The sequence below is a fragment of the Stylophora pistillata genome, chromosome 9, assembly GCF_964205215.1.
Source record: "Stylophora pistillata chromosome 9, jaStyPist1.2, whole genome shotgun sequence".
Taxonomy (NCBI): domain Eukaryota; kingdom Metazoa; phylum Cnidaria; class Anthozoa; order Scleractinia; family Pocilloporidae; genus Stylophora; species Stylophora pistillata.
In genome coordinates, this window is record NC_142527.1 from 25,987,701 (window position 1) to 26,005,682 (window position 17,982).

Below are 17,982 nucleotides of genomic sequence, written 5' to 3' on the forward strand. Positions count from 1 at the left end.
GTTCCCATGGATCTCGAAACACTGTTTCATTTTTATTTCATTGCATGTCGCACACATAAGTATGTCAATGTACAGAATTGTTTGTTAGTATTTTATATTAAATTCATTGAGGAATTTTTTGAACAATTTTTTTCGTTATGACTCATTTCGTATGCACATGTCTATTCCCTGCACGGAAAATGGGTTGCTGCTCTATATTTACACTGTACTTAAATAACTAACGAGAATAGTGTAGCACATAAAACCTGGACTGAGGCTATAAAAAAAACCTCGGAATTTCACACCATAGAATACGAGGCAATATCATTTTTTTTTCTTTAGTTTACAGAGATCATGTTCTTGAATCATCAAACTTTGGCTAAAGTATACTTCAAACGAAAAACCAACCAGTCTCTGACGGCAAATTTAAATTATGGGAATGGCGCTTCTGCGTATGAATTGTGGGAAGGTGTGGGAGTGACCGATGCCTACTCCTACCAGCTGCTGATCTGTGATGACTCATTCTACAGTGGCTTCTTCGTTTCTGGTTACACAAGCTGTTACAAGCAGTGTGGTCACTGGTGTGGCGATACTGTCTCCCCCTACTTCCGTACTGCATCAACCAGTTCGAGTTACTTAGGTGTGGCCTTTAACACCAATGGCCACCATTCAGTCGATAAAAGGCTCATTAGTGTCGGTCTGCGCTGAGACGTTTAGGTATTTTTTCAAAATGATTGCATTTTGAACAGTTAACCTAGAATCGCTTAGGTATCGCTGTATTACACTGTGTGATTGATCTGAAAACTCGCGCCACTTTCCCAGCCAATCAGATTCAAAACTAAGGCCAGTCGCGACTAGATCTCATGCGTGTTCCCCCTTCATGTCGTTTGCTTTGTAATTTGAGTCCTTGTGATATTTTCTTCTTTCTTCTTTATTATTTTTTTTTAACGACACTAAATCGTAGGGCGCTCGAACAAATGTCTGACATACCATAACCTAGGCTTATACAGTACATGCAAGCCAAGAAGCCCTCTTCGCCTCGGTTATCTGTGGAAATTGTATCACTATTATACATTTACAACAACGACCAAAACAATACATGTAATAACGGGCTCAATTTGTGTGATTGTGACAGGAAATAACGGTGTAGCGAAAGCTATGGAAATTAAATCAAGTTGTAACAATTCAAGGATGAAGAGGAATGAAATGAATTAATAAAATCATTAATTATTCGCTTCGAACATCATGAAAAGGCTAGAAAGAAAAATTTATGATTGTTTTGTTGTTGTGGATATCATGTTAGCGAGCACGTGCTGTCAAGAACGTACACAAATTTACGTTTGTTTGCTTTTCTATGAAAGTTGATTAGTGTTCTAAAAGCAGTATTCGTTTTTAATTCTTAGGAATAAAGGATTGGATTCTACCCAATCTTTGCTACACCATTTGACGGAGGCCGCATAAGAAACGGTGCTCTTTTTAGAGCCACCTGATCTAAAAAGTTCAATGACCAACAATTAGTGTCCTTTTCTTGTCTTTTTAACGGTAAGTTCTGCTAAAGTTGTGATCTTAAGATTTAGTTGCGCAAAAATACTTGGCTATAAGACGCACCCCAATTTTAGCACTAACATTCCACCCGAAGACAGAATTTTCTTGAAAAAGACGGGCGCCTTATAACCAAGAAACTACGGTAAGTGCCGCTTTAAGCTATAGAATACATTTTTCCGGGCTTTATAGATAGATAGATACTTTATTAGGGACAGAATCCATAAAGCTAAGTCACTTATTTACAATGAAGCTGTGCATCTAAAATATCAAAAACATACACACACAACTATAAAAATATGTATATATATATATATATATTATATAGATATATATGTATATAGAGGGATTAAACTTGGTGTCCGTGAAACAGTGCTCGATACAAGTAGTAGAGCGGGTATGATGTGTGGTAGTTGGAAGAAAACAACTACATATACATCCCTACAGACCTGTTTCGTGGTTGCCCCCTCATCAGGGGATTTTAATGGCAGAACAATGCGATACCATTAAACTTTAAACTTTAAACTTTAATGATAAATACTCCCAAAAAAAGGTTTTTTCAGTACCTATTTACAAATATGAATGCTAACTATATCTGACAAGCTATTGTTAAATTCTAAATTCTAACTGTCACTCGATCATTCGTTCATGGCAAGTTTTAGGACTTTCTTAAAGGCCTTTACAGATGTAACTTCTCTCAGGTCTTCGTCTAACATGTTCCACAGAGATACTGCTCTATAGGCAAAGGACCTTTGGCCGGTAGCTGATCTGAATAATGGAATGTCAATCTTCTCATTATTACGAGTTATGCGATTATGTACAGAAGATCGTTTTTTGAACTTAGCACATAGATATTCAGGAGCTAAATTGTTGACGCACTTATAAGCTATAACAGCGTCTCTGAGTTTGAGTATTTTGTCAACTGCAAGCCAGTTGAGTTCATCCAGTAATGGCGTTAAATGGTCAAATTTCCGAGCGCCGCAGATGATTTTGCAGGCGAAATTCTGGATGAGTTGCAGCTTTTGTATGTTCTTAGATGAGGTATTAGACCACACGGACGAACAATAGAACATTTTGCTAAAGACAAGAGATGTAATAATTAAAACTAAAGTCTCTCTATCGAAACAGTATTTCACACGGTTGATCTGAACCAGTTTAGTCCAGCAAGAAGAGACTAAGTGGGAGATATGAGTGTCATAGGTCAGATGTGAATCTATGTATACTCCTAGATCTCTTGCAGATTCGACGGCCGTGAGAGTCCTTCCAATAAATGAAACAGTAAAATTAACAGAATGTTTACTTATCATTTGCTTAGTGCCGATCAACATGAACTGCGTTTTCCCAGGGTTTATTAACAAATCATTTGCGCAACACCAGTTGGCAACACAGTACGCAAATCATCTTCGAGCTTGAACTTGGCGTCAATGACGTCGGCTGCGGGAAAAGATAGCAAAACTTTAGAGTCATCGACGTATGACTCGAGCTGGCAGAATTGAGTAGCGTTTGGCAGATCATTTAAATAAATACAGAATATCATTACAAATAAATTACCAATATCATTACAAATAAATACCATCGCTTATATATTACACTAATTGCTAATTAACATGGTTTATGCAGTTGTTAATATATATATATATATATATATTAATACAATATAAACATTAAAATAAATAAATAAATAACCCTTTGCCCGTGTTCCGTTAACAATAAACCTACGATGCCAAATTATATAGATTGTTACAAGTTATTTACGCCAATAATTATTTACAAACTGTTTAAGTGTCAGGGAGCATTTTGTGGCATGATCAAGGTTGTTAAATAATCTAGCAGCTGAATAGGTAAATGACCTGTAGCCAGATTTAGAAGTTATTTTGACCATATGTAGATTCGCTCTTTTTCTGGTATTGCAGTGGTTGAAATCTGAATTATAGGAAAAAAGCCTTCTCAGATAGGGTGGATAAATTCCATTAAGGCATTTAAATACAGTTAGACCCTTGTGAAAGTTCCAACGTTCCAACAAGGAGACCCAGCCCAGTTCGCAAAACAAATTTGTGGTACGGTCTTCCCTAATCTTCCTTTGGAGAACAATCCGTGCTTCCCTTTTCTGAAGCCGAAGAAGTCTTTGAAGAGAGGTGCTATCAGCATTGGACCAGACAATATCACAATATTCCATTAAAGGCTGAACTAAAGTCATATATAAAAGCTTACAGGTATCGGTATCTAAATATTTGCGAATTCTTCCCTGAATAAATTTAATCTATGAGTTGCTTTATTAGAAATGCTATTTATGTGTTCATGCCAGTTCATAGAAGCATCAAAAATTAAACTCAAGAATTTCACAGTGTTTGACAGCTCCAGAAGATTGCCCAATGAAAATAAGAAGAGTCCTTATGATCTTGCAAGACGCTGTTTAGAGCCAAAAAGCATGACATTGGTTTTGTCGCAGTTTACTAGCGAGCGATTCAAAGAAAACCATTCGCCAACGGCACTCAGGTCTTCTTGTAGAGTGGATTGAAGAGTTTGAATGTTTCTACCGGCAAAAAATGGAGCATCATCATCAGCATACAAGACTATTTTACAACGATGTACAGTACTAAGTAGATCATTTATAAATACGATAAATAATGATGGGCCCAGGACAGACCCTTGAGGTACTCCAAGCGATAGATCTGAGGTATCTGAATAAGTTATATTCACACTAACAGACTGTGATCTGCCAGATAGGTAATTATCAAACCAGGCAAGTGCTTGTCCTCTGACACCGAGTGCAGTAAGTTTAATGTTAAGGAGAGAATGGTCAATCATATCGAAAGTCTTGCTGAGATCTAAAAATATTGCTCCAGTAAGATTTCCTTCATCCATATTTTTCAAAATATATTCTGAAACATCAAGCAGGGCTGTACTCGTTGAATGACCACGTCTGAATCCTGATTGGAATTCCTGATTGGAATTTATCACGTGATGATAAAGCCACTCGAGATATCGTGAGAATGTGAGAAAAGCTTACAAATCACAAGCCGATTATCATGACTTCAACAAGTATTTTCGCCTGCGCTTAATTTTTCGAATCAGTTCTGAGCTGGATATGTTACCTCCCTACCTTGTCATCTTTCTTTTTTTTCTTCTTCTCAGCTCTTATCTTGCGAGGCCGGACGGCTTTCAGCCGGCTCAGCCTGGGGTCCGTTTCTCGACGGGCCAGCAACGTATATACGTAACGGACCCGTAAAAAAGTTTTGTTTTCGATCAAGACGGGTGTTTCAAAACTTTTGAAAATAATATTATAAAACTAACAGCTAAAGGAAAAAATTGAACTGGTTAGGGTGCCAGGAAATACGTCTTTATTCTTTAAAATTCGATTTTAAAATACGGTTATAGTTTTGTTAAGTTACCGAGACTTTCGAGAAACGGGACCTTATTCACGCCATTACCGCCATCCAGTTGAGAGATTTTAGTTTAATGTTTCCAATCCTAGCAAAAGTGCGCGGGGACCATACGGGTCATCTTACAAAACAGTTATGCCTAGGAGACGCACTTAATATTTGCTTTTCATATCGAACTGAATTGTATCACCTGCTACTCATTAATTTCCCCTCATCTCTCCTCCCGATTGTTTTTTAAAATTCTTCTCAACTTTATGTCAACAGTGGTGGAATATTCAATTTTTAATCTGAGTGTTACTAAAACCCTGATGGTCAACTTTCAAATCACCTCCCTTTGAATGATCGTACGAGTGGTATGGTTTGTTATCTGAATGCCAAGCAATTTATACAGAAAGACAGGACGTGAGTTTTGTTAATTTTGATCTTTTTGATGTCGTCTTGTGGAAGTTTATCTTCGTTTATTGTCGTGAAGAACAACAATGGTAAAGGCCGTATTTTCGTTTTTGTCACAGTAGGGTCACTTCTACTGTCGTTCGCGAAGTTCCGAATGACTACACTGCGCCAGTTATCATCAGAAAAGAAATTAGGTAGATTGGCTAAGCTTTTAAACCCATGCTTGTCAGGGGAAATCGATCGTCACAAGCTAAAGACTAATAGTGTTGCGGTCGATCAGAAAATTGCGATGTACATCAGAAGACAGTACATCGTCACACACACGATTACCAATTTTATTTCATCGTCGAGAAACCCAAGTTTTCATAAGTTTCCACCAGAGTTTGGTTTTCGAAAGGTTAATGAAACGTATGAAAACGATCCGCCGTCTAAACCCTCAAAATGAGACTTAAAAATCTTACTTTCAAACTTTATTCAGGTAGTATTTACACAAAATGGTTAATCAAACATTATTTGTCATACGCTGTCGTTAGAAGAATTGCTCTAGAATAAATTATATATTTTTTTGAACGTTCGCTGCTATATGGAACTTATTATGTTCCTCTTTTGTCAAGGTGATTTCGGCCTCTTACCAGCCAACGACTACTGGCGGTGTGTTTCATTCTAATTTTCTAGTAATATCCTTACTCTAACGGCAATTCATTTTATGAACCAAAGGAGTGATGCTGCGCCGGTAGGAGGTATGAGTCCTTTGTCATTCGAAATGACGAACGGATAACTCTCGAATTTTCAGCATAGAACCCTCCGCAGTGGCCAATTCACATTATCAAGTCAGTTGATAAACCAAATAACTGTATTCTACGGATCATTCTTTCCCGCTGATGCAACCTTGACGCAGCCGTGTAGACCGGCCCCCAGACGGGGTTTGACGTAATCCTTACAGTCCCGCATTCGTACGGTTTTGTTGCACTTTCCGAGAACGTGCAGGGAAAAAAACAAGCTTAAAATAAAAGTGAATTTAAAAAAGTCCGTATGTTCTCACCTCGAGGAAATATTTTCCTCTCCAGCTCTTCAGTTAAGTCAGTCAATAAGTATATAACAATGTATTCAAGATCCACGATTGTCAACAGCGCAATACAATCTTAGGGACGTTTACGTCGTACATGTGATATTTGCAGCTGAGTATTCAAGCTAGAAGCGCGAACAAATTGGCTTAAAGATGAAGCTGCATTCGGAAAGACGTCAAGTATAATGTGTCCAGCTATTTTTCTCAGGAAATTGACTTCTGAAAAGTCTTCTCTCAATCTAAAGCTCTCTTATTGTTGGGGATTAGACGACTTTAACTATTCAACCACTCAAAGGATGCGGCACTAATGAGGATTTCGAAGTCAACTCCAGTAAACTTGAGTGAATGATCGAGCACGAGACAAAGAAATGATAATCAAGACATGCCCTTCGGTTTAAAGTAGCGTAAAGAATTCTGTCAATACAACTCACCTGTCATTTCGTTTCTTTCGAACATTAACATGCTGTTGAATCAACAGCATGTTAATGCTGAAACCAGTGGTTTCTGCGGGAATATTCTTGCTCTAGAAACCTAACATTTTAAGCAACGGGGACAATACTTCCTTTAAATGAAAATATTCGTGCAGTCGAAACAAGTTTGCAATACCTGTGAGCTTCCTTTTCCTAAATATCTCATGAAACAATAAAAAAAACGCTCAAAAGTAAAGAAAGAGAGGTTGGTGATATACAAGAGTGTGACTTTTTATCAGGGAAAATGCGTTAAGGATAATTTCGGTCGATGTCGTTTGTGGCACATCAACACCTCTTGGAAAGTAATTCCAGGCTTAATTTCGATCAAAATTTGAAGTGCTGCTTCCCTTAAAAACGTTTCTTCATCATAATACGGAGCAGCCTAAAACCTCGCTCTCTTCCCAAGTTAACCACTCGATTCTGGAATTCACCAACAGTTTTTTATAAGCTCCGGAGACAAGAAAATAAATTTTTGATCGGAAACATTTCACGGTAATTTCTCAAATTATCACTAGTATGTTAATTGATATGAAACCTGTGTTTTTAAAAATATTGGTTCTTGCTTAGCGACATAAACACATGGAAAACGATCTTACGAAATGTTGACATGCAAAAATTATTTGTGAAATAAAAATATCGTTGGGATCTTTTCTCAAATATCAACAAAGAAAACATTTTCTTTTATTCAAAAATTTACAAGAAAGGTGACGTGGGTACCATTAAGTGCATACAGTTTGCAATTTGTGCATAACGAGATCATTGATCTTAATACCCGTGTACGAAGAATAAGCATTGCATTGTGAGCAAGGAATTAATTAAAATCAATGAAAAACAAAGCTAGGAAGGTATTGTTCGTGCATTGGAGAAACTCTACTTGTGCAGTATCGCTACATTTTGTTTATATTTTACGCAGTATAAATAACTAACTTTCAAAGGCAAATTAAACAAACTTTGCCATGATTGGACGTAAAACATCGAGAGTATAGCAAGTAGTTCCTGCATAATTTATCATCGAAAAGACTAATAAATAATTTAGCTTGGCTTTGACGTTTGCATTGTCCTTATTCATAGAATCTTCTTCCTTCTAAGCTTGTTTTTTGTTTCTGAGAGGACTCTGACTAAAAGAGTTTTATCAGTTAGTATATGAAAATTTTCCACCTTTAAAAGCAAGGCTCCCAAAATTGAAACTTCACGGTTTCCTAACATCACGACGTTGAATTGATAACTACTGCCAAGTCTGGCGATATAGACTTGTTTTCTGACTGACCGCAAATAAATTGCCTTGGAAAAGTTTGTTTACGTGTTATTCGTACAGGTGAATGATGTGCTAAAGTTAAGCTACGTGACAAGATGGAATACAAGGTCCAACATCACAGAAGCTATCTTCTTATGGCAATTATCTTTATTTGCCTGGGATCGGCCTTAACTCGAGGTACATTGCTGCGCTTCCATGTAATTTGCGTATTTTTTTCCCGAAAATCACCTGCTAAAAATAGATTAGATCTGGCTTTTGATTATCTCAGTGTTTGTCCTCGTACGTGTTCCAAAATTTTCTTTCCAGATCTGACTCGTCAAAAACTAGTACTAATACGAATTCCTCGATGATTTGCGACTCAAGAGGCTTATATGATGGGTTATTTAAATTTCAATGCATCGACTGACACATCGGTTGATTGATTGAATGACTGATCCATTGATTGATTGATTTGAGAAATAAATCCTGCTTAACACAAATTTTATTTCCTAGGAACTAGGCGAAGGTCCACAGCGGAGGTCATGGACTTCAAGGCAAAGCAGTTTTCCTACTTGAACATCACAGTGATCACGTCTGTGTTTGTCCCTGATGGCATCGAGTGTGGGTTTGCCTGTTTAAAAACGATTTCGTGTTTTTCTTATAACCTAAATGCATTTCCCGATGTCAACGGAAAACTGCTGTGTGAGCTGCTTCCATCTGACATGTATAACAACTCGGATACATTCATTACAAGCCCAATTTTTCACCACTTCAGCATTTGGGTAAGTATAAATTGCATTACTTTTGACACAAGGTTGTATTTACAAAAGTAAAGGTCTGTAGTCTGTCCTCACAGGCGATAGTGGAACCAGCTTGAAAGAATTTTCTAATTTTCCTTTTCCTTTTCCTTTTCCTTTTCCTTTTCCTTTTCCTTTTCCTTTTCCTTTTCTCCTTTTCTCCTTTTCTCCTTTTTTCCTTTTTTCCTTTTCCTTTTCCTTTTTTCCTTTTCCTATCAGCATCAGGGAGTATGCGTTTCACGAGCTTGTTCTTCTGAATCATTATTTAACGCTATTGTAACCATAGTTAGTAGAGGGGGACCTCCACTATGTTCTAACGAATATTGTGCTTGTCACAACGATCACGCACGCGTTATCAGAGGTCGAGCTCTCACTATTCCGTGCAGGGGGAGACTGTTCTCATGTGATAAGAGGGGCGGTCAGTGAAAGAGTTTAGTTATGAAGATATCGTATCATCGATTTTTCTCGTCTCAACAGAGTCCTTGCTCAAGCAATCCTTGCAAGAACAATGCTACCTGTGTGGCCAATTACAAAGATGATGATTATCAGTGCGCATGCTCACCAGGTTATACGGGAGAATACTGCGAAATAGGTATCCTGAAATTGCTGTTTCTTTTCCAAGTGCAGATTTAGAGAATTGTTTTGTATGATTTTACAAGAAATAAAGCCTTACAATGATTTAACTGATTCTCGTACCCAGTCCTTCCGTGTGATTGAAATGTTACGACCACTTGAATGTGGAAGGTCTGGGCACGAGACTGAGTTTAAATCGCCAGGGAGGTAACTGTAAGTAAGTCTTGAATTGATTAAGGGTTTTCCTCTGAAACGGAACCTGTACTTAGATTTTTTTTCATCTTAACCTATGGGTTGTCTATCTTATCAGAACGTAACTTTTGAAATAAAAAAGGGGGTTCCCCGTGCTCGTTTACAGGAGCAGCAGCACCTTGTAGATAACATATATAACATAACACATAACATAACATTTATTCAGGAAGTTATAACGCAAATACAAAGTACATACTGAAAAGGGAAAATCGTGAGGTTAGCCCTGTATAAAAAACAATTTCCCTAACTAAAAAGTACAAAAGATAAAATTTAATGGCTACAAATTCAATAAATATTCAATAAATATTCAAATAAATTTTTAAGTCTACTCTTAAAAACAGCCAATGACTCGGCGTGTACAATGTATCCTGACAAGCCATTCCATTTCCCCACAATGCGAATGAAGAAAGAATATTTGTAACAATTACAAACCGCTCTTTTCTGGTAAAGTTTATAGTCGTGGTTAGCTCTTGTACACTTATTGGCAAATACAAAGAAATCTGGGAAAGAGAGGTGATCAATAGATACCCATAGAATTCCTATCATATCATAACGATGATACTTACGAGTACTTACTAAATTCGAATTATTCCTTTCTTACACTGAGAGTTGGTTTTCATCAATTTTACAGAAAGAAAGTCATTTCTCAATTGTAGGAAAGGGCAAATAAAATGAGAGGCCACTGTGCTCGTTTACGAGAAAATGATTTATTCTGGTGAGCTTCGACCGTAGTGAAGTTTCGTTCAGTAAGGATATGCAGTACAATATTACGGAGTGTTATTATATGGCTGTGTCTCACAAGGACTGGGAACTAACGAATTCACGAATTTGATTGGCTGAAATCAATATTGAAAGCGGTCTAGATTTTCCCATCTAGACCGGCATCTAGACCGATCTAGAAAAAAAGGTACATAGAGTATAAAAAATTGGCATATAAGACACAGCCATATAATAAACATCTTATTAACCAAGCTAGGTCGGTCTGTATGGGAGAATCTCACCTCGGTCGCTGGTACCTTACTGCGTTCGGTCTGTACTGGCGACCTCGGTCAAGATTCTCCCATACAGACATCCCGCTCGGTTAAGAAGAACTAAATCTTAAGTCTTGAATGTTTTAGTTTAACATTCGCAGTTTATCATCCATAATTTCAAATTGAAGTTTGGGGGAATAGATTGAAACAATGCTCTTTTCCACTTAACCTGCGTCTTTCGTGCACCGATTGAGAGCTCATTGTCCAGTTGTGTTATTTTTCTCTTGGTTAATCAGTTTTTGGAAAGGATTGCAAGGAAATCAAAAGAAAAGATGAATCTCAGGTAGATGGTATGTACCTGCTGGACCCAGGCGGAGGAAACCTTTCTTATGCATTCTGGGCCTATTGTGACATGACGTCATACAATGGAGGATGGACCATGTGTTACACTACCGATGAATATGTCAAACTTAAGACTGAAGTCAGATACAGCGCTCAGTTTCCTTATGGAAGTGACGGCTACCGGACCGACTGTAATAATATCCCAGTAAGTTGATTGCCAGCTGATAATGGCTTTGAGGAACAAGCATTTAATCCGATCCAGATTTTTTGAGCCTTTTCCAAAACTTAGCACAGATTCAACCTATTACAGACTAGATGCGTTTCTTTTCCACGAAATCTATGGACAAGCTTTCGAAGTCATTTGATGCAAAACCGGTTAGAATTTTTGTAATCGATTCACAACAATCCTCTTTGAAGATACCGGATAATCGTGGATCTTTTTCACCTTTTCCTTAATTGTAGACGAGCGTAAGAATGAATGGGAAAAGTCCTCTTGCGGATGGTTGGAAAATGAGAAAAAGTATCTTTTCACGGCAGGGGGTAAAGAAAGGAAAGCATAATGCCTTATTTAGTCTAAGTGTTGATATTCACGTATGTTCATAATTTTCCAGCGCAATCTGTTCAAACGATGGTTTATCGGCCTGGAGATGCTTAATTTTAATAATACAAATGAGTAAAGGCTGATAGTTTCTATAGAAACTGTTTGGCGCTGCGTCGGTGGGGGTAACGAAATGATTTGAATATATCAACAAAGTTGAAATGGTAAATTGGCCACCGTAACGGTGGCCAATTTACCATTTCAACTTTGTTGATATATTCAAATAATTTTAATAATGTCCGTCATCATGCAGCCCGTTTTCAATTCTACTGACACGTATCCTCCTCTTCCATGAGAGTGCAAGCACAGTCGATTATAGGAAAAGGATCCAAAATTAGCTATGCACTTCGATAACTGGAGCCTTGTGGTTGTGTTTTCTATTTTTGGCGCCATGCAAAACAATTTAATCTTCTCTATAATGGACCAAACAAAGATAAACATGGTTAGGGATCGGAGGAAGAACATTACAAACATTACTAGAAAATTTGCCTCAACTATCCAAGAAACTGTGCTTTTGCCCCATTAAAATGAACATTTTATATTATTTTTTCAGTTTACGGAAGTAATATTCGTCGATCACCAAACTGGTAACAAAGCGTACTTCAAACGACAAAACAAACAAACAACAATAGCAACCAATATCTTTGGAAATGCTGCTGCGACGGGACTCTGGGACGGTGTGGGGACAAACAGCAATTTTAACTACCAGCTTCTGGTCTGTGATCATTCGTTCTACAGCGGCTTTTTCTTTTCCGGTTACACAAATTGTTACAAGAGTTGCAACTCTTGGTGTGGAGATACTTCCTCGCCTTACTTTCGCACCGCGTCTACAGATTCGGCCTACAGCGGAGTGGCCTTTAACATAAATGGTCATTCCCCTAATCGAGTCAGCAAGAGACTCATTAGTGTCGGTCTGCGCTGAAATTAAGGTGTGACTGGTACAGCCTTTGAAAAAAAATTTAAATTCTCGGAAAGTAAAAATGTGAAGGTTAAAGGACCGTTCATTATCAGTTTTGCCTGGCGGGGAGGAGGGGGAGAGGGAGGCGGAGGGGGAGGGGAGAGGGAGGCGGAAGGGGAGGGGGAGGGGGAGGGGGAGGGGGAAAGTGATCAGAGGATTTAGGTTTTGTGACGATAAAATTTACCAGATCCGTCCTTAAAGGTTTTATAAGGTTCTTCTGCCTCCCTCCCCCCTCCACCATTGACAGTTAATTGACAGTCAATATTCTACAGCCCCCTCCTTATGCTCAGTTGGCGACGACTGATCCCTCCCTGAAAAAAAATTACTCCACCATAACTTTATAATCACAGTAATGATAAAGATGATGAGAACATTGGCGCCTTAAGACTTTGTATATAGTCACAATGGTATATGATGTAATGATACTATAAATGTCTTTGATGATGATCGTAACGCGATTACGATGCTGTTAAAGGGATCACCATTAAGATAAAAATAAAGAAAGCAATAATTGTTACTCTTGGCGAGTGAAAATATTTCAGTGTTTTTCTTTTAATGACGTGTCCGTATCCAGGCATATATTTGCATTGAATTGACTTTTCAGATAAGTCAAGGGGTTGTTATCTCCTGGTTAAGTATTCCTCTCGCTTTTTTTCCACCGATCTTTGTCTACTGTAAAAAAAAAATAGTATCTAAAGAAATGCTTAAGATTTCAACATGCTGCAGAACTTCAGTCCTTAAATTCTAAGTAAATTGAGCAGTGAACGAAATCTACTCTTCGCGAAATGTCAATTTCATGTTTTATTGCCATTTTAATCTATGGCCAAGAAAACCAATCAAACTTTTCTTCGATAGATCTGAAAACGAATGTAGTGCGCGCTGATTCGTGGGACATTTACAGGGGAAGCAGAGAGTCTTCTTTGTAATACATTTCGGTCATCATACTCGAATGAAACCACTGCCTAATGGTCTTAGTCGCCTTTGCAGTTGTTCTTTGGGATGTTACGCAAAAAACGGATGCGAATAAGATCAAAGTGTTCTTTGATATGAAACTTAATTGTAAAAAAAAAAAGAACTGCTTCAAAATCTATTTGTACACGTCTTGCGCGTTATTTGTACTCTAAGAAGCACAGTTGGATAATAAATATATCTCATTAGACATTTTGTTATGTAGTTTCGCTGAGTATTTTTAAGGGGGGGAGTGCGTGACAGAAGTATGCGAAGCGGAACGAAATTGGCGCGTTGTCGGGTTGCTGGTTCTATTTTCTTCAATAAATAAAGAAATTTCCTGGTCGTTCGATTTGTCTGATAAACTTGGATGTTCATTTGCCAGCCATTCTGACTCTTCGTCGTCAGAAATATGATTAAAAAATTGTGCGCCATTTTTTTTTCGTAACTTAAATCCAATTCTTCGCCTGCGCGATGCGAAAAAGCCTGTCTAACCGATTTTCTGGAGTGTAATACCGCGTGATATTTGTAATCGTCTCGCGCGTTATTTGTACTCTACGGAGTGTAATTGATAATAATCAGTTACACAACAAAACGTCTAATAAGATATACAGAGAGTCTTCGTTGCTGCGTTCCCTTCATTGATAGATCAAAGAAGACCTCAAAATGTAGTAAGAACGTCTCATGTGGCACTTTTTTTGTTCTTATCACATTTTGACGTCATATATTATCTCTTAAGGAATAGATGACGGGTAACATGGAATCGTTTTGTTTAACAGTCTCTGCAATAATAGCATCAATGATGACAGATTATTGATCTGATAAATGACTGCAGTATTATTGCCTCTCGTGTTGAATCGAAAATAGAGATTTTAGTAAATGAAATATCATTAGCTCAGGCCGACGAATTTAAGATAAATTAGTAAGCACCAGAATAACAACTCAGGTGTTCTTTGCCAACAACTTGGGCGAGTTTCACGACAACTCGGCGGTGAGTTTGCTCTGAAACACACTTAGTAGACTCCAGCAAGGTTGATTATGATAGCCGTATTATGTCGATCATCTTGCGATGCAAAGCCCGCAAAGAAATGCGCGACACAAGCCGACGTGATGGCGGAACACGCCATAATATGGGATATCGCGTAAACAAACATGACACCTTTGGAGATCAAGTGACCTTTAGTGTTGACAAGGTTCATGCACTAAGGGAGTTACCTACATACATACATACGTACATACATACATACATACATACATACATACATACATACATACATACATACATACATACAGACATATGTTAATTGCCACTCCCCATGGGGGCTTTTCAGGGCCAATTCCCACCCAGCAACCACCTCGGGGGAGGACATCCATCACACATTAATCTCGTGCGTGGGAAATTAACGTCTCCTACCCCTAACCCTGCAGGAGACGGGACCTCCATTTATTCGTCCCTATCCGAGATGACTAGAGTATCTAACCATTTCTTGACGTTTTAGAAAGGTAGCATATTCTTCTCACTTGTTTTAAGACCTTGAGTGTTGGTCCGAGAGTTGAGTTGAGAGTTGAAGAAAGCACGCTCATATCAGGCACTTGCCCTTCACCCTAGGCACAACTGAAACATCGAACTCAACACACAAACATGTCGACATCTGAGCAAAATCTTTCCGACCAATTCGCAGGGGAACTACCGTCGGAGGAGAAGCCTCGACTTACGTTTACTCACGGTGTTCCACTGGCGATTCATTACGGCCAAATACTGGGTATGACAAACAGGGATCCCGTCAACATGATGAACGACCACGTTAAGGTACAGAAATAGAAGCAAAAGGAAATATTTTTCAAGTAATTTCATCTATTTGTATCAAAGACCTTGATAAAAGAAAAAGTTAGGCGATCTGCTAATTCATCATGTACGAGTGATTTTAAGAGAGAGGTGTTGGCACTATCCATTCGGTGTCACGTTTGGGCGGATATTTAACAATTATTCGCCGAAGACGAGGTGAGTATCGTCGAATAATCCCCGAGACGAAGTTGAGGGGATCATGATTCGACAATATTCACCGAACCTGAGGCGAATAATTGTTTTAGTGCAATTTCAGAGCTGAACAACATAGAAATTTCTAAAGTCATAACATTTTAGTAACATTTATTAACATTTTATTTTAAAATTTTATATAAACCGCGTGGAGCGGTTTATATAGCGTCATATAAAGAACCGCTCGACCAATCAGATTGCTGGAAACTCTTTGCTCAGCTCTCAAATTATACTAAAGATCGATATAAAAACGGGTAAAAATTTCGGGAATCCATATTTAATTATTTTTTTAATGTCGTTGTAGCTAAGAATTTTGTCTCAAACACATACGCGTGGATATTCTGAAATTCCTGGGTAAAACGATCTAATAGCTCTTTAATTTGAACAAAAACTGGGTTTGCCTCTTAGGAATACTGATCAACTTGTATACTGTTTGCAGGGGCTTAACTTTGATCCAGCTTTACGGAAATTCTTTTTATCAACACCCTCGCTGCTAAAGAGCGTATGTTTTGACCCACGTGGCGTGACACTCATTCGTAGAAAAGAACAATAGAAAGAGTTCGTATCTGTTACCTGAAAGTGCAAGTGAAGTAAAAAGTAATTTACATTGATTAAACACTTAGATTTCGAATGCGCATTAGGGTACGAAATGGGAGTGAGTATCTAGTTGTAAATGATCGAGTTTTTATATTATTATTTTGAAGCTTAATTTCATACCAGAAACAATCAATAAAATAAACTTCTTATGTTCGTGAGGAATAGCTGAATACAGGCCGCTCCAAGGCAAATGAGTGAATCTATCTATCTTTGCACTTCGAGGTTCACGATGCAAGCATAACACCCTTCTCACTGTTTGCAACGGCTCGGAAGTAATGTGGGACCGCATCGATTTCGATTTATTTCACTCTGTGATTGGTCCAGAAAACTCGCGCCACTTTCTGAACCAAACAGATTAATGACTAAAACCAATCACGACTTGGAATATCTATCAATAATTGGAAAGCAAGATTTTTCGCTCACCAGAAAATATATTTTTCCATTTCTTTACAGGTTTTTTTTTCCAAGATGTATTTGCTTAGCCGGATGGTTCCCACAGCATTGATAGTGTGTGGCAGGCGAGCTTCAATATGTTCGTGGCCACCAAGTATTGGTGTTACAGGATAATTACGGCTAACTGTGGAGTGCCTACTGCCATATTGTGTGGAATCTACTTTGCATGTCTCAGTTTTGATTACGTCTGGTGCATCATGCCCTGTTTGCGCGCTTACGTCTTTGAGCTGCAGTGCCTTGGGAAGCTGTTTAGCCTGTGTGTGCGCTCTTTCTTCGACCCGTTTTTCGAGTCTGTGGGAAGGATTTTTGGTGGAATGAGGATTTCTCATTCGAGAGAAGACAACAAACCCTTTTCGGGCTGATAACATTTGTCTTGTCATACAAATGTTACACATTGAGTTGTTTCGATGTTCGTAAAGTGCGGAGAAAAGTACTACAAACACATGAAACTAAACTAAAGATCGCGGAGCTCCGTCACATTTTCTATTCAATTGATGTTTTAAGCGGTATTTTACTCGTTATCATACCATCCATATATTTCAACTAACCATACTATATTAGATTATATACCGTATTTACAGTGATTAAGGCTCAATTCGACTATCCACTCGGAAATTTACAAAGTTTGCTCACCCCCTCTGTGCAGGACCGAACATTACAAGAAGAGCTCATCGTGAGCGTAGTGCGTAGATTGTAAATCTTCCTGGCTCTTTAGTTTTCAATTTCGAACCTTTGTCTTATTGAACATACGTCTTTGAAACATAATTTTATACACTTTTATACGTATACTTTTATCTACTTTTTGATATATTTTGATATATTTTGATATAATTTTTATATACTTTTTAGAGACACTTTTATGTATCTTACGGTTAAAGATCTCAACGTAATTCAATTTATGGCTTTTATGTCAGTTTAAGCTTATAAATAATTTACCTTTATTATATAGATACTGATGAAATACCAGGATTTCTCCTTTTACTAAAAAATCATATCTTCACCCGGCGCAGTGAAGATAAGATACTTTTTTTATCTTTCACGTGTGAGGATATTGGTGTGGCCATAGTTACCAACATAATTACCCAATTGCTGTTTCGAAAATGAATAAAAAACAGTTGTCTTTTATGTGGAAGTTTCATCAGTATCTATATAATAAACAGAATATTACATGGCCGCTTGGGGATACGAATTTTATCTTCTCGTGCTGAAAGTATCTCTCACGAGTGAGCGCAGCGAACAAGTGAGAGATACTTTCAACACGAGAAGATAAAATTCGTATCCCCAAGCGGCCATGTAATATCCTCTTTATCTCTATCTGTTAACTATCTGTCTGTCTGTTTGTCCATGTATCCATCTCCCTGTCTATCTATCTATCTATCTATCTATCT

General features: G+C 38.0%; 2 protein-coding genes and 1 pseudogene across 4 annotated transcripts in view; all 3 read left to right on the forward strand.

The window, feature by feature from the left end:
* Positions 1 to 1,211, forward strand: part of LOC111327921 (uncharacterized) — a 4,233-nt gene extending 3,022 nt beyond the window's left edge. Inside the window, exon 5 of the mRNA XM_022932233.2 lies at positions 322 to 1,211. Within this exon, the coding sequence (XP_022787968.2) occupies positions 322 to 687 (366 nt within the window). The 3' untranslated portion in view covers positions 688 to 1,211. The remainder of the gene's footprint in view (positions 1 to 321) is intronic.
* Positions 1,212 to 4,916: 3,705 nt separating this feature from the next.
* LOC111327929 (uncharacterized) lies at positions 4,917 to 13,717 on the forward strand. 2 transcript variants are annotated; one of them, XM_088733099.1, is made up of 6 exons: positions 4,920 to 5,306; positions 8,149 to 8,265; positions 8,581 to 8,849; positions 9,342 to 9,456; positions 10,957 to 11,207; positions 12,154 to 13,717. In XM_088733099.1, exons 2-6 carry the CDS (start codon positions 8,184 to 8,186, stop codon positions 12,520 to 12,522), a joined length of 1,086 nt encoding a protein of 361 aa, XP_088589225.1. In that variant the 5' UTR covers positions 4,920 to 5,306; positions 8,149 to 8,183; the 3' UTR covers positions 12,523 to 13,717. The 2 variants fall into 2 exon arrangements, with proteins under 2 accessions (XP_088589226.1, XP_088589225.1); XM_088733100.1 differs by lacking the exon at positions 8,149 to 8,265 and having other exon boundaries at positions 4,917 to 5,306.
* An 839-nt stretch (positions 13,718 to 14,556) lies between these two features.
* LOC148724053 (caveolin-1-like) lies at positions 14,557 to 17,982 on the forward strand (annotated as a pseudogene). Its single transcript, XR_015991886.1, has 2 exons — positions 14,557 to 15,317; positions 16,598 to 17,982. The product of XR_015991886.1 is annotated as a caveolin-1-like (transcript).